Source organism: Microtus ochrogaster, linkage group LG8 (assembly GCF_000317375.1).
Source record: "Microtus ochrogaster isolate Prairie Vole_2 linkage group LG8, MicOch1.0, whole genome shotgun sequence".
In the NCBI taxonomy this organism is placed as follows: Eukaryota; Metazoa; Chordata; class Mammalia; order Rodentia; family Cricetidae; genus Microtus; species Microtus ochrogaster.
Genome location: NC_022033.1, coordinates 24,380,781 through 24,397,951, shown reverse-complemented (window position 1 = coordinate 24,397,951; position 17,171 = coordinate 24,380,781). Strand labels below are relative to the sequence as shown.

At 44.7% G+C, this 17,171-nt stretch overlaps 1 protein-coding gene across 1 annotated transcript in view; it reads left to right on the top strand.

The window, feature by feature from the left end:
• The window catches only part of Psmf1 (proteasome inhibitor subunit 1), a 20,704-nt gene extending 3,546 nt beyond the window's left edge, over positions 1–17,158 (top strand). Inside the window, exons 2-7 of the mRNA XM_005363173.1 lie at positions 1,606–1,758; positions 2,951–3,033; positions 8,358–8,543; positions 13,132–13,185; positions 14,137–14,295; positions 15,102–17,158. Coding sequence (XP_005363230.1) covers positions 1,606–1,758; positions 2,951–3,033; positions 8,358–8,543; positions 13,132–13,185; positions 14,137–14,295; positions 15,102–15,153 — 687 coding nt within the window. The 3' untranslated portion in view covers positions 15,154–17,158. The remainder of the gene's footprint in view (positions 1–1,605; positions 1,759–2,950; positions 3,034–8,357; positions 8,544–13,131; positions 13,186–14,136; positions 14,296–15,101) is intronic.
• The last annotated feature ends 13 nt before the right edge of the window (positions 17,159–17,171 follow it).

The window sequence follows — 17,171 nt, the reverse complement described above, 5'->3', positions numbered from 1 at the left end:
AAATCTTAGAATTATTAAAAAGGGAAAGCAAGGAGACCATCACAACGAATACACAGAAAGATACATTTTACAATCCACGAGACTGGCAAAAACAAGCAAGTAGATAATAGCAATGCTGCAAACTGTGTGTAGCACCAGAAGCTCACTTTTGCAAATTGAGCACATTAGTACACAGTTTGCATTTATCTTATAAAAGTTCATCCCCTGGGCAAACCACATGTATGCCAGATGTGTACAACAGTGTATTCATAGCATCATTGTTTATAATGGAAAACAAAGTCAACTAGAAGCACTTCTAATGTCCATCAGACAGTGAATTTGTGGATCACAGCATATTCATTTAATGGAACACTGTATAATTGTATATGTAGACCAACTATAGAATACATCTACATGGATATCCTTCTTAAAACAACATTAAACAAACTGTGCAAGTGTTGGGTCAAGAAGATGACCCAGTCTGCGAAGTGCCTACCTTGTAAGCATGAGTTCCTGAGTTCTCATTCTTAGTACCCATATAAAAGCCAGGCACAGAGCTTAGCAGAGGAAGAGGCACATCCCTGGATCTATTGACCAGCCTTGCTGAACCATTGAGTTCCAGGTTCAATGAGAGACTATACAGGTCTCAGAAAATAAAGGGGGAAAGCATTGAATTCCACAGCTTTTGAACACACAAATTAGTGTATTTAGTGTATATGGGTGTCTCGTCTGCATGTGTGTTTTTCACCTTGTGCATGCCTGGTACCCACTAAGACAGAAGAAGATGCCAGATCCTTTGGGTCTGGAGTTACAGGTGTTTGAAAGCTTCTATGTGGGTGCTGGGAATCAAACCAATTCTTCTGGAAGAACATCCAGGCTGAACATCTCCAGCCCCTGACACAGTATGTTTTTATAACTGTACATGTAGTGATGCAACGTGAAGGAAAAGTGAAAAAAAAGTAATAATAATAAAAGTACAGAGTGTTGGTTACTCGAGGACAGGGACACCCCTGAGATACACAGGCTTTAGTGATAATGTTTAGTGACTGATGACACTGAATTTCCTGTGCTGGTGGTGACTACATAGGTGTCTGTTTTATAACTTTTAAATCTAGTTTGTGTGCTATGTGTGGAGTATATGTTTATGCTTTTTATCAAACAACTACAGTTGGTTGGTGAGTCTCTGTTAGGACCTTGCTTTTTGTGACTCTATTATAGATAACTCAACGTCTGAACCGTGGGAAGCACTACTTTGAATTTCACACTGGTATTATTTTTGTCGTGATGATAAATGATTATTAAGCCAAGACTGTAGTTATTTTAATTCTAATTTTTGGTGATTCTGGGAATTAGCACATGGTCCTCATACATGCTAGGCAAGCGCTCTACTAATCTGTATCCTAGCCCAAGGCTGTAGATTGCTGACACGTTCCTCCTGAGCTGTGTTGCCAAGGCCACCAGGTAGCTGAGTGAGAGTGCCGGTTCCCAGACCTCTGACTTTCTGTGCATCCTTGAGCACACATCTGTGATGTGAGGGACGGGATTAGGTTATGGGTAAGGTGGTCCTTTATAGTTCTGTGTTCTGAGGCCAAGATCTTTCTTTTCTCAACCCTTCTGTCTTCTCAGCCAGGTCCCAGTGATAAGAAGTCAGAACTCCTGCCAGCTACATGGAACAGCAATAAAGAACTGTATGTCCTCCGGTATGAGTCTAAGGACGGGGCCAAAAAACTCCTCCTGAAAGCTGTCCCTGTGGAGAATGGCATGATCATCAATGTGCTGGTGAGTCCGAGCCCGGGCCTGCTGATGGTGAGGGGCCAAGATTCCTGTCTAGAAACTCACTTCAGCAATGCGTTCGGAAATGTCCCCAAAATTTAATCTAGTAATTCTCCTGAGAAGAGAAACCTTAGTAGATATAGATGTGTATTTATTGCCTGTATTATACAGAAAAGGGATGTCCTGCCCACAGCAATGCTCACTCACTGACAGCACAAGAGATGAAGGCTAGTGTAGTCTCAGCAGCTCTTTTAGTTTCTAAAGTAAGAAGTTTTTCTGCCTTGGGCCCTTTGCATTTCATGTTTCTTGCTCTGCAGACTCTCTCCCACATCACATCATACACATATATACCCTCCACCATTCCATCATTCCTTTAGTGCCCCTCTCTCCTTCTCCCTCCCTCTCCTTCCCTCTGTGTGTGTGTGTGTGTGTGTGTGTGTGTGTGTGTGTGTGTGTGTGTGTTCATGTTCATCTATTCAAAAAGTTCAGTCCTGACTATCCACCTCCATCTGCCAGACAAGTCTAAATGATAGGTCTCAAGCCTGTTTATTTTCCAGTTGATACACATAACATCTTGTATTTCTGTACTTATATATACTCTTTTTTTTAATGCTGGTATTTTGCCCCTGAACTGTGAGCACCCTGAGGCAGATGACTTTCTTTCTGTTCCATTTTATGGTGGTGGTTTGTATGTGCTCTTGAAAGTATCTGGCTGTATTATTCGTATTTGGCTTTTTCCACTCAGTATGTTTTGGAGATCTTTACATAACACAGATAGATAGACAACATCCTCTTTTAGTATTCTATATTATTGATGAACTGGGTTCTTAGTTGCAAACAATTCCTTCAGATTAATTTAAGTGGCTTAACAGAACTGAGATAGCTCACTGAATAGGTTCTAAGCTAAGCTTCCAAAAGTAGTACCCCAATCTCTAGAAACCACTGTTGATTGCCCCCTTCCAGGTTTGGGTATTGATTGGTACTGTCAGTGTGGAGTGCCCCATGCTGTGACTCCTGCAGCCTGGTTGCTCCCCTCATGAGCAAGATATCTGCCCATAGCTGGGGCTGCTTTCCAGTGTTGCCCTAGGTTATGATTATGTATCCATTGGGTACCTCAATTCCTTGCCCACTTTCCCCTGTATACCAATGAACTGAGAACTGTACCCCCATCTCTCATTTTCTGTTTTCACTTTTCTAGGAACATGGCACACAGCAGGTGGCAGACTTGACTCTGAACTTAGATGATTATATTGATGCAGAAGACCTGAGTGATTTCCACAGGTACTTCTAAAGGATGTCTTTTCCGTGAGAAAAGGCAGAGGGAGTCAGGAGCAAGAAATAAGGAATGGTATGGAAGTGCCCAGAGAACCAAGTCCTAGGCACAGTCAGTTCTCCGTTCTCTTATTGTGTGTGTGTGTGTGTTTGTTTGTTTGTATGAAGACAAGACTCACATAGAAAATATCCCATGAAGTAAGGTGATGCATTCAAGAGTCCACAGATGCTACAGTTGCTACAGACTTGGGTCTAGGCCAACTCCAGCAAGTGCCTCCATGGGTAGAGACACTTTGTGATAGAGGCTCTTGTGCACAGGCATGACAGCCTGAGTTCTGACCCTGAATCCCACAGGTGGCAGGAGAGAGCTATGAGAAAGTTGTTCTCTGATTGCTACACACGTACCATGGCACACGCACGCGCGCACACACACACGCACACGCACAAATACGTTCTAAAAAGGAGGAGCTTCCTTAGAGAAAGTATGCTTAATCAAGTCTTCACTCCACTCCCACCTTATTTTTTTTTTTAATAATTTTAGAGCCCAAAGTTAGTTCCCACCTGCCCACTGTTCCTATCATCATCTGGTACCAGAGTATCTGTTATAAGCCCTGTACCTACACTGACACCTCACCCCCATGTTGGGGTTCACTTTCAGTGTTGTGCCTTATGGAGTTTGGACATACTCGGTGTTGTAGTGTCATGGGGCACTGTTTGACACTGGAAACGTCCTCTGTGTTCTACCTGTTGGTCCCCCCTCCCACACTGTCCCTGGGAAATGGTGATCCTGTTACTGTCTCCGTAGTTTTACCTCTTGCAGGATGTTGTGGCTGGAAAAGGAGCCCACATGAACTGTCTTCTGGTGTGGTTGTGCTGCTTGCGATCCTGCTGACAGTGACTAAAGAGAGTTTCCGCCGTCCCACACCCTTGTCGGCCTTTGGCAGTGCAATAGTGGTGTCTGCTTGTTTCAAGTGTAGCTCTTTAGAGATAGGATGTGGATCTTCTTTCTTAGGCTTATTTTTCCATGTAGTTCTTCTTTGATGAGTCTGTTCAGATCAGTTTTTCTCAGTTTTGACTTAGTTGTTCATTCTCTTACTGACAAACTGAGTTTTATTTAATTTGGGTGATGGTGCTTTATCTGGTAAATGTTCTCCACATATTTTCTCCCAGCTTATGGTTTCTCATTCTGCTGACATCCTAAACTTTTAATGTTAAAAACTGTAAGCTACAGAAGAGAGACGGTTTACAAAAACACACAGTGGATACCCACTTACCATTACCCAGATTAACCAGCTTTTAACATTTTGCTGCTTTTGCTCAATAAGACATTATGGCATTTTTTATTCTTGAACCATCTGAGAATTATTTATAGGCTTTATGTAGTTTGATCCCTAAATACTGTAGCATGGAACAACAGAGAGAGTCTGGTGTGTGTGTGTGTGCGTGCATGTGTGTGTATGTGTGTTTGTGTGTGTATGGTGTATGTTCATGTGAGCATGCAGGTGTGCATGTTCTATACTATGTGTTTGCAAGTCAGTGCAAGCCAGAGGACAGTCTCAGGTTTAAGCCGTCAGTTGTGACAGGGTCTCTGTTGTTTTGCAGCTATGTGCGCCAAGCTAGCTGGCCCACAGCTTCAGGGGCTCTTCTGCCTCTGCTTCACCACAGGATCACTAGGATTGCAGGTGTATGCTACTGTGTATGGGTTCTGGAAATTTGAATTTGGGTCCTCACACTTGAGTGGCAAGTGCTTTACCTGTCCTTTCCTCAAGACCCAACTCAAGCCATCTCCTTAGACTAGCAATCTCATAAGGATGTCATCTTCCTTAACTTTAAAACAATTATCACACTTAGGAATGTAGCATTAGTATAATGTTTAATATGCACTCCGCATTCTGACTTCTACACCTATCCCAACAGTGTTCTTCAGAGCTGTTCTTTTAGTTTTTTTAACCACCTAAAAAGTGCCTGTTGCATTAATTTTTATGTCTTTTAATTCATTTTAATTAGCATAGTTCCTAGACTTTCGTTTTTTTTTTTTATTTTCTTGTTTTATTAAGACTTGAAATGTGTAGTGTGTGTGTGTGTGTGTGTGTGTCTATGTCTATGTGTATATTCCCCCTTGTTTTTGTGGTGCTGGGATCAAAGTCTTGCTCATGTGCCGTGTTCCTGGTATTGCACAAAGGAAGAAATCATCTCGTGAAAGCACAGGCTCTGAGAGCTGACTGTGATCACCTCTTCAGCACCCGCCCTTCTCTCCCGCTGCTTCCACCTGCATTGTGGTGCTCCTAGCCGCCTCCTTCCATCTGATTCTCCTTTAACAGGCATGAACACCGCCTCTTCTAGGTACGAGTTTGTGCCCCTTGGTAAGCTTGCTGGCTAGCTAAGAAGTGGAACCCTGGTTTATCCCTCTTTGCCTTGGCCTTTCTGTGTCAGACAGCATAGTAGGCTGTCTTTTGCCACTACCAAAATGAAATGGCATTTGTTCTTCCAAAGAATACTCTTCTGGGAAATTCTTTAAGAAGTTCTGCGTTAGGAGTTAGTAGTTCTTGAAATCAGGACTCTTTTCTACAAGTGAAGCCCGTAAAGGATAGATGCCTTCTCATATCACATCTGCGTAGGCGGAGAACCAAGAGTCTGTTGTGTTCTGTGTACTAAGTAGGAACACAATCGGTGTAAAGTTTAGTAGGCAATGGGCTCTCGGATCTTCTGACCTGTGGCAGCTGCTATGCCATTTGACTTTTTGTTTTGTTTTGTAGTATTTTGGTTTGATTTTTATGAGACAGGGTCTCATTCTGTAGTCCTGACTGGCCTGGGACTCACTTTGTAAACCAGGATGGCTTTAAACTCACAGAGATCCACTTGCCTTTGCATTCTGAGTGCTGGGATTAAAGCTACAATGCTTGGCCCTTTGTTATCTTGGGGTGTGTGTGTGTGTGTGTGTGTGTGTGTGTGTGTGTGTGCATGTGCACGCACGCACGCATATGCATGCATATGTGTCTGTGTGGGTATGTCAGGATCTTGCTAAGTAGGCCAGGATGCCTCAGCCTTCCTGGCAATTTGTTCTCCATTTCTAGAATTTTATCATTTCAAACGTTTTATATAGATAGAATTCATATGTAATCTTGAGTTTGCCTTTTCCATTCAGCATAATCTTGTGATCCATCTAAACTATAGTGCACAGTAACTGTTTGTTACTCTTGTTTACTGGATATACTTTATGCTGTGCATACAGCAATTGGTTTAACAACTCACTGACTAAAGGACAAATTAAATGACTAGACTCTGTCCAGTTGGTGCAGTTATGGATAAGGACGCCATAGCATTTAAATACAGACTTGTGTGCAGTTAGTTGTGATTTTCATTTCTCTGTGGAAAATGCCCCAGAGTACAATGATAAATTCATATTTGGTTTAGTTTTGCCGTGTCTACCGGTTTACATCCACTACCGTTACGAGTGAGCCCACTTCTGTTCATGTGTCCTAGCATTTGATTTTGTATTCTTTATGCAGTGTGCATTGATGTGCAGTGATCTCTCATTGGGATCATTAATTTCCATTTCTCTAATACTGAATGACATTTTGAGGTGTTTCATTTTGTTGGGGGCAGACTTTCTTTGGCAATTTGTCATAGGAAAGTAGTTTCATTGTTCACTTTTTAATCTTTATGATTTTCTTCTTTTCCCTTATTATAGTGTCCATAACTTCCAGTGTTATGTTAAATGAGGGTTGCCAGAAAGCACTTCTTTGCCTTATTCGTTCAGTTAGGGGATAAAGGATTCTAGTTCCACTGTTGATTGTAGGGAATATAGCAGATGCTTTTTACTAAACTGAGGATGGGTTCCTGTGTTCTTCGTTCTTTGTTAGTGCTGAGTTTTTATCTTGAGTGGATTTATCATATTGTTTTGGGAAATGGTTTTGCTTTATCAGTTGGTTTGATTTTCTGATTTTTTTTCTTATTTGTTGGACTGGTGGGCCACACTGATTTGTGTCTACTAAGCCTTGCTTACCTAGAATAAATCCTGTTTGGTCAAATTGTATGGTTCTAATATATTTCGAGCCCAATTTTAATATTTTGTTGAGTTTTGGTTTTTTTGTTTTGTTTTGTTTTGTTTTGTTTTTTGGTTTTTCAAGACAAGGTTTCTCTGTGGTTTTGGAGCCTGGAGGGTTTTTTTTTTGAATTGGTAAAGAATTTATTGAGTTTGTGCTTTACCCAGTTTTGATATAGACTAGTGCCAGCTTCCTGAACTAACTGTTTTCCCCACCTGTGTTTCTGAAAGTTACTGTAAAGTTTTGTAACTAGACTTCACTGTGTTTCTGTCTGGAGTCTCTGGAGGAGGCTTAGGTTTCAGTCCCTTTTCTGTTGCTATGATAAACCGCCATGACCTGTAGAAGGGTTGATTTGGGCTTTTGATTCCAGAGGGACAGGTGTCCATCATGGAGAGAGAGCATGGCAGCAAGCAGGAATCAGGATAAACTGAGAATGATGCATGGCTTTTGAAACCCACCCAAGGGACACACTTCCTCCTGCAGGACCACACCTCCTCAATCTACCCAAACAGGGCTCCAACTGGGACCAAGTATTCAAACACCTGAGACTATGGAGGACATACACCTTCTAAGCCACTACAGTATGGGTCCCTACACTCTCTGGAAATGCTTGAGTTCCACAAGTTCAAAGACTTCTATTGTGGGTTCTAAGGTGGTTCTATGTGACCAGGAACACTGCAGGCTCTCAGGTGTGCAGTTTGCTTTTTGAACCAGGGTGTGGCTCGTTTTAAAATGCCAGTTTTAAGAAACACCAGAGTCCTGCCCACTTGCTGCTGCCTCATCTGACCACCACACCCTCAACCATAGTTCAAGTTGCTTATTTCTCACAGGCAAGGGGGGGACGGACACCTGTTAGGGGCAGCCTTCCCAGGATCTGCCTGAACTGAGCCCAGGACCAGGAACCTGGTTCATCCTCCCACAGAGCCTTTGCCTTGCATGACCCTTGCCATGACACGTGATGAACACACAATGAAGCTGAGGGAGGGGTGGCATGGGGATAAGGAGCAGCCAGTCCAAGCCCTGTGCCCCTACCTTCACCTCTTTCTAATGGAGTGGTAAATGAGGAGGGGCAACTCAGATGCCTAAGAAGCTTAGGCCCAAATCTCGGAGACAGCGCCAGGCTGTTGCCCCCCTCACCCAGGTCCGCCGGACGGCCCGTTCCCACCGTAGAAAACAGACCAAGCGCAAGGCCAAAAGTTCTCAGGGCTGCCGCCCCCGCCACCAGAATACTGTACACAAGAATTGCAGCCAGCTGCAGGAACCTGACTCCTCGTCTCCTTCCTGTAGGACCTACAAGAACAGTGAGGAGCTTCGGTCTCGGATCAGATCTGGAATCATCACACCTATCCATGAGCAGTGGGAGAAGGCTCGCGCAAGCAGTCCCCACCGGGAGTTCCCACCTGCCATTGCCAGAGAGGTGGACCCACTCCGGATTCCTTCACACCACCCTCATTCTAGCCGCCAGCCTCTTTGGTGAGTACGGAGCCCCCAGTGGCCAGCCCAGGAGCCTATGGTAGGATCCCACTGTCCATCCCATCCTGCTGTTTGACCCCTCCCTGGCCTCCAAGTGTCTTCAGCAGAATTGTTGGAAGTCTTGCTGTGTGGAGGTAGATAACAAGCATTACTAGATCCATGCATTCTGGTGCTGCTGCTGCCCAGGTGAATCAGTTACTCTTTGGGTGGGGCTGAGTGAGACTTTTGGGGAGAATGCATAGGGACAGAAGTGCCATCCTGGAGGGAAGGCAGCCCCAGTGTCTTCTCCATTTCACTGCCTCTCATTGTGTACCTTCACACTGACAGCTTCAGAAGATGGCCAAAAGGCTGCTAACGTGAATGAATCATCTTCAAGATCTTTGCAGAGTAGTTTAGCAGCAATAGTCCTAGAGACTATTCTGGTGGAGGGGACAAAGACAGGGGACTGGAGTCTGAGACCACATGTCCTACAGTATAGTTGTATGCTTTTGGTTAGTTGACAATAGCTAATCAATTAAAATCTTATAATTAATAGTTAGCGAGTCAGTTTGGAGAACTCTGAGAGAATGGAGAACAAGAAGTACTTGGAAAGTCTAGGGACTGCTTATGCTGCAGCCTCCTTATTTCATGGAAGGGACTGGCAGCTGCCCTCCCTAAGGTCCCCAGCCACTAGTAAAGAGGCAGAGGAAAAGTTGGGGTCCAGGTGTGTTTCACTCCCACCCCAGTGCTCCAGCTATGGTTTCAGTGAATATGTTTGCAAGATCTAAGAACAAGTGCTGGGCAGTTTTCAAAGTGAGTGCTTTTTAGACCTGAAGCAGTGACGCCCATCACTGAAGAGCTTTACACAGAGCTAGGAGCCCTTCACACATGACACAGACCCATGTTTCACTTCTCACTCCTGGGTTTATTTTCCTAAGTGTGGAGTGGCATGTCTGGAGCTTGTGGGGGATACTGGGTGCGTCCACCCAAGAGCATAGCTGGAGAGTCAGTCTTGTATGGGGATGCCAGGTGGATAGGGCTTGACTCCTGAACTCTCCAAATTACATGTGATACTCAGATTAGGGAACAGACTGGAGAATAGAAGTGCCGCCAAATTTCCAGGCAGTGGATTAATTCAACACCATTTGCCTGAGGTTGTACAGTCTGAAATCAAGGAAGTCTGGGAGGACACTGGCCTGGACAGAGTGCTCCAGGTTAGCCCTGTGCTTCCAGCCTTTTCTCTACCTATTTGTACACCAGACTTCAGTCTCTAGACACCTACAACTGAGAAAGAAGAACCTTCTTTACAGTGGGAAGATTCAATGTCTCTAAAAGTGTAAGGCTGAGCCAGGTGTGGCCTGTAATCCCAGCACTTGGGAAACTGAGACAGAATTCAAATTCAACTCCAGCTGGTGCTACATAGTGACTGTCTCAAAATGCCACCACCACCAAAGTGTGGTTTTTGCTCCCTTTGTCTTAGTGGCACTTGAGATGGACATTGACACAGTATGGGAAAATATATAGCAGAGCACTGTAACTAAAACCCAGTTTTCCAGCAAAGGATAAAAGTAGGGGCTTTCCCCACATGGAAATGGAATGTGCCAAAAAGACCATAGAGAGACGAGAACTCAAAGGCCCCCATAAGCAGTTGATGGGTTTCTGGCTTCAGCTGCAGACTCCACAGATATATTCAACTTTAAAGAGTATTTCCAACATTTCAAGAGCAGAACAGGAGAGCCTACCATCCAGGTAGACAGGCTGCTGGAGACCACACGTGTAGTATGGAGCTTAGTGGTATTGGAAAAGCTCTAGGAACAAATGGACCTGGTTTGTTGGGTTTGTTTTAAGGTGGTGTCTCCCTGTACAATCGAGGCTGGTCTCAGACAGCTCAAGATTTTTCTGCCTCTGCTTCCTGAATGTTGGGATTATAGGAGTGTACCACCATGTCCAGCTCAGCACCGATACTGGAGCCAGAATTTAAACCAACTGCATTGGTTGCCCTTTAAAATACAAATAAGACAATTTTCCCTCAAGACTTAGAACAAAATATTCAAACTGTCTGAGGTAAAGTCCAAAGTTACTGTACCTTAAAGAACCAAAAACCCTTAGTTCCCAGAAAGATAGTCAACAGATGTCCGTACCAAGAGGTAGTACAGATACTGGGATTATCTGACTAAGACTTTAAAAGAGCCCTTGTAAAAATGCTATGGGGAGTGAGGGAAGCCATCTTGAATGCAATGATAGGAAGTCTTAGCAAATAAAACAGAAGATACCAAGAAGGACTAAATGGAAATTTTAGAAGTGAAAAATTGAACAAAGTTTACTAACAAGGTTTGCCTCATTGGATAGATTAGTAGTAGAATTAAATCGATTAAAGAGTTTGTTAACTTATAATCAAAGGAAATTACCCACCTAAAAAAAATAGAGGAAAAGATGTTTTCTTTTACATGTGTGAGCATTTTGGCTGCATGTGTGGGTGTACACTACATGGTGCAGCCTACAAAAGCTAAAAGAGGTCACAAGATCCCCTGGAACTGGGGTCTCACAGCAGATAGTTGTGGGCTGTCACTTGGGTACTGGGTACTGAACCCAAGTCCTCTGCAGGAGAAGCAAGTGCTCTTAATCACCAAGCCATCTCTCCAGCCCCAAAGTTTTAAAAATGAAATTTTCCGAACCTGTGGAGCAATTATAGAAGACCTAAGAAGATGAGTGCAGGAGTCTTAGGAGAGGAGAGATTGCAGCAGAGGTATACTGGGTAAAATGGTGACTGGAGGTTACTTGATTTGACAAATTCTAAACAATGGGAACCCGATGAATTCAGTGCTTGGACATATAAACTGCTAATATTTAAATACAGAGAAAAACATCTGAAAGCAACGAAAGAAAATGCGTTGCTTGTGCAGAAATAAGAATGTGAGCGAGTGTTTCTCATCAGAAATTGTGGAGACCAGAAAACTAAATCCATATTTTAATATGGAGGAAGAATTATCAATCAGTAAGTCAAGCAAAAGACCTTGGAGAAAGCCTCACAGATAGAATAAATCAATGAGAGAACAGAATGTCAGGGTCTGAGTATAGGGTAGAGTAGTGGTTCTCAACCTTCCTAAGGCCACAACCCTTTAATACAGTTCCTGTGTTTGGTGACCCCAACCTTAAAATTATCTTTGTTGTTACTTCAATACTGTAATTTTGCTACTGCTATGAATTATAATGCAAATATCTGTTTTTCCAGTAGTCTCAGGCAGCCCCTGTGAAAGGAGCATTCAACACCCCCACCCCTCTCAAAGGGGTCACAACCCGTAGATTGAGACCACTGGGGTAGAGGAGTTAGAACATTCAGACAGTGGCAAAGATAAACTAATAATAATAGCCGTGAGAGTCTGAGCACACAGGTTGTTGGGCGGGCCTTTCAGCTCCTCTCCTTTATTCTGTTTCTTTCCTTCTCACACTGGTCCAGAAAGGCAAACGGAGATGCTGGTTACTTAGGAACCTTTAATTATGCTCTTTATTCGTTCTCATTTTTGCTCCAGAGCTTTCTCAGAGAAGGAAGGACTTGATCCTTTGGGGGGAAAGGAGGAAATATTAGAGGTTGCAGAGGTTTATGGCTAATGGCCGTCCAGCAGGCTGTGGTGCAAAGGTCACAGAAGACAGTGGGACTACAAGTATCCAAGGGCCATGATGAGCAGGTCTGGAAGCTCATGAAGCTACACCACGCTCAGGCTCTCATGTCTCTATCTCGCCCCACCTGAGAAGCTTCTTTATTTTAGCTGTCAGGTTTTGGTTTTAAAGTAATATTTCATATATGGTGGAAGTTCTTGAATCTTAGGTAAAAATACAAGAACTTTGACAGAGTGTGAATAAAATAGAATGTATCTGGGGTTGTTATTTTATCTTGATTCATACTCAGCTCTTCATTATTTTAACTTTTTAAAGATTAATTAATTTTATGTATATGTGCCTATGTAAATTTATGTATAGTTCATGCATGCAGATGACCATAGAACCAGAAGAGGGTGCCAAATCCCCAGGAACTGGGTTATAGGTTATAGGTTGTATGTGGTTATTGAGGAGGGTGCTGGGAGCCAAGCAGAGTTTCCTGTAAGAGCAGTGTGTTCTAGCTGCTGAGCCATCTCTGCTGCCTTGGTTTTAACTTTTTATTCTTTTATTTATTTTATGTACTATGAGTATTTGGGCTGCATGTTTGTGTGCCATGTATATGCCTTGTGCCCATGAAGGTCAGACAAGGGCATCACATCTCCTGAAACTGTAGTGACAGATGGTTGTGAGCCATCATGTAGTTCTGGGAATTAATCCCAGGTCCTCTGAAAAAGCAGCCAGTGCTTTATCTACTGAACCATCCTCTCAGGCCCTCCCATCCACCCACCCAGTCTTAACTTTTGTTCAGCTCTTTTTCACATGATTTCCAGTTTAATATGATCGGTGTTAATCACTGCTAAGGACCACTTTGAAGTATTCCTTATGTTGTGGTCTTATGAAAGGTTCGGCCTTGTCTGGTGTTCACTGTACCCCCACTGGCACAGCTTTAAGCCTGGGAGCCTAGGTGTTTGGCTGCTCTGGGAATTGTGGTAATTGTTCTTGTTTGTTTCAGGCGTGATCCCCTGAGCCCATTTGCTGTCGGGGGAGAAGACCTAGACCCCTTTGGGTGAGTATTTCTGGGGAGGCGGCAGCAATGTAACTTGCTTAGTGACTTAGAGCCCGGCTCATCTAATTTTAGAGTTTTCGTCAGCCTCCCTTTGGAGTGAAGGAGGTAGCTGCCGAGTGGCTGAGGAATCATGCTACTTTCTGTGCTCTGCCATACATAGAGGACCATGGGAGGACCATCTCCATCCCCTCTACATAGAAGGATCTCAGCCCTTCCCTGGATAAGAGTCATGAGAATTCACCAGATGAGGAATGAAGACCCACAGTGGGCACAGTCTGTAGAGTGACAGCTCGGGCATATTTGGTGGTTACCTCTCTCCACAGAGGGAGTCTCTAAGCCCTGCTGTGTCCTCTGGTTCTCAGCCTACATCCAGCAGATTCATTCTGCAGTGCAGCTGTGCACTCTGCTCTCTGAGCGAGTCAGGTAACCTTTAACTCCTGCTGAAGAGTGACCCCACTTTGAGCATCTCATTTTGATAGTAGGACTCACTCGGCTCTGCAGGGCTGTTCAAACAGTGCTCAGCATGGGCAGAGCATTAGCCCATCCCAGTTGGAGTGTATGAAGTCAGGTCCACGGTTGTTAGCAACTGTACTGACACCCTTAAGGAAATAGCAAAACCACAACATGAGCAGTCACGATGTCATTACTCCTAGGTTTAAGAGTAATACTCTGCAATTGATCCTGGCCAATTCTAGCTCCAGTTCTTGACCAGTTGCCCCCACTTGGTGTAAGACATGGCAGAGATCTCAACCCTGTGGGCTCAGGAAATCCTACAGAACTTCTTGCATCAGCGGCACACACTCTTGTGTTCTTGCTCACTTGTTTGATCTTGTGTCTGCCTGGACCACTACAGTAGCCCCGGTCAATTTTTACTTCACTCTACCTGTCTTGCGTCTTCAAGGGCAGTAAGTCCCTGTTGCAGCTGCTTACCCAGCTTTCTTTCTGTCTCAGGTGTCAGAGAGGTGGCATGATTGTGGATCCCCTGAGATCTGGCTTCCCAAGAGCACTTATTGACCCATCCTCGGGCCTCCCGAACCGGCTTCCCCCTGGTGCTGTGCCCCCAGGAGCTCGCTTTGACCCCTTTGGACCCATTGGGACCAGCCCATCTGGGTAGGTATTCATTCAGGTATACTGAAACATGGGATTTGATGGCAGCTCAGCTTGGCTTCGTTCAGCATTGCAGCCCAGGTATCTGACTCCAGGCTCAGTTACCACTCCTGCCTCCCTGGAGCCTTCCAGGAGTCCTCTCCTCGCCTCCTTCCCTTGTCTTAAAGTTATCATTGCTGTGATAACACACAATGAATGAAAGCAACATGGGGTGTAAAGGGTTTATTCTGCTTACAGCTCCACATCAGTGTTCACCATCGATGGGAGTCAAGACAGGAACTCAAAGAGAGCAGGAACCTGGAGGCAGGAGCTGTTGCCAAGGCCATGGAGTGCTGGTTACTAGCTTATTCCCCTTGGCTTGCTCAGCTTGCTTTCTTACAGAACCCAGGACCAGCAGCCCAGGGATGGTCCCACTCACAATGGGCTGGTCTCTCTCGCATCAGTCACTAATTAAGAAAATGCTATACAGGCTTGTGGAGGCATTTTTTTTTCTCTCAATCAAGGTTCTCTCCTCTCAGATGACTATAACTTGTATCAAGTTGACATAAAACTAGCCAGCACACTTGGTGACCCACCAGGGAGGACTCAGAGGAAGAGGTGCCTGTGCCCATAGTCCTTTTACAGATGAGAAGGGCAAGGTCTAGAGACTGGGCATTTGAGCCAAAGTAAGACTTAGACCCAGGCCATCTGGCCCTAGAGTTTATGATCTTAAACTCCATGTCACTCTGTAGGCCTCCTCTATACTGGGCATGGTTCCTGTGCACTCCGCCCTCATCCCTCCAACTCACTAGACCCTCTTTCCGTTGCAGACCTAATCCAGACCATCTCCCCCCACCGGGCTACGATGACATGTACCTGTGAAGGCCTCAAGAATGTAACCTCTCAGCCTCCCTTTCACTTTCCTGGAGCTGCCACCACTAGCCCCATCAGTGTCTGTGTTCTTGTGGGCTCAGGGCAGAGGATTCTGCCAATGTGTTTGCAGGCCCGCTGGGGTTGCATCCCCAGCCCTTGTCAAAGCCAAGGTACCTGCTGCAGCACCCCACCCAGCTGCAAATAGGTCTCAAGGAGAAATCAGTGTGTCTCTATCATCACCAGCTCCTCCCCACTTCTAAGGGAGACTCCGGCAACATAAACCCTCCACCCAATGCGGTCCCGGTCACAGCGCTATAAGAACAGAACGCATTTTGGATGTTATTATTAAGAACCAAATGTCAATACAGAATTCATGTTGCCGGTCTTCCACTTTCCTTTTTATGCTGATGTACAAACTCTTAAGAGTTTGATCCTTCATAGGACTAACTGATTCCTAGAAGTGCCCATTCTTCTCAAGCACACCCCCTTTTCCTAAGTTACTCTTGCTCCTGACAGCACTAAGATAAGCCCCACTCAGACTTTATGCCTAGAAGGGTGACTGGAACCCCATGAACCGCAAGGATGATTTCACCAAAGCAGGCCCACTAGAAAACCTGCCATCTCCTTCCAAGGGCAATCCCTTTCCAGTTGCTTCTGTCTGTGCAGCCCTGTTGGCTGTCTCCCTGGGCTGCTGTGTCCAGTAAGTAGAGGAATAAACAGAACAGACCTGTAGGCTAATCTCATTTTCTCCCCATAGTGACCCTAAAGAATTCCTTTCTCTTAGAGCCTAGTGAAAGCAGAGGCTCCTTCGCTGAGGCTTTGTGATGCGTCTTTATGTAACCGGGAATAGCCCTAAGGACTGGAGAAGTGGGAAGAAGGAAGGATGCTGCTTGTCCCCTTGGGACTGACAAGAAAACAGGAACATGGGTCCAGCCAAGTGTGGTATTAAACTTCAAAAAGGAAAAGGACGCCCAAGCTCTGGAAGCCTGTGTCCAGGCCTGCCCAATCTGTAGAATTCTCTGGATCCTTTGATGCCTCAGCTGACAGGCATTGGCAGTGTTCAACCCTGTGCTGTAGTGATGGAAGGAACCAGGCCAGGATACACCAAATCAAGATATCCACAGCCAGCGTTCAACCATGTGGCTCTTCAACATCTCGGCTCCTTGCATTTCTTCCCCCAGATTAGGATTTACCCTTTTTACCTGTAAGCGGCAAGAAGCAACTGTAGCTTTTCTGGAGTATATTCTAGGAGGGCGTCCTACGTGCCCAGCCCAAAAATGGGTAGGTAAACTGAGCTGACAGGACCCTGGCCAGTCTCAGCAGGAGGCTGGGCCTCAGAGCCAAGCTAGCATGAGTAAGCTCCCTAGCTCTTGAAGAGGGTCACATGGGTCAGGCACTGACAAAAGTCAGGGAGTTAAGGTGCTGACCACCTTGAAGCTCTAGAACATCCTGTGGTCTGTGGGGGTAAAGACGACCATTCATTGTGTATCACCTCATCCTTGAGTGCCGGCAGATGGAATGTTCGGGTTTGGTTTTAGAATCGATCATACGTGCTCAAGAGCTTGGGGTACTTTGCTCATTAAAGCATCCCTTCTTATTCAAGGGTGCACTTGAAGGAACAGCTGGCTGAAATCTTAAGATAGGTTGGGAAAGGTAGATAACTCCAGGCCCTGATTTGAGGAAAGGTAAAATGGAAACATTCTTCAATTAGGCTTTTTAATAACAAAGATGAAAAATAAAAAAGATAGATGTACCTTAGTTCTATTTTCTGGAAACAAAAGTTGTGGTTCTGTAGAAAGGGCCGTTTTTATTGTTACTGTTTTACCTGTGATCTTCCTTATAATATCCTTGAGAAACGCAGTATCACAGATGCGGGTAAGCGTTGGTGCTTGTTTGGGTCTCTGTCACTTCTCTCCTTCCAACTGAGTTGTCAACAGCAAGAGTTGGAATATTTCAAACATATGTCTTATAGAACCCCCAAATCAGAGCCTTCACAATAAACAGATAACACTTTGTAATCTGTTTTT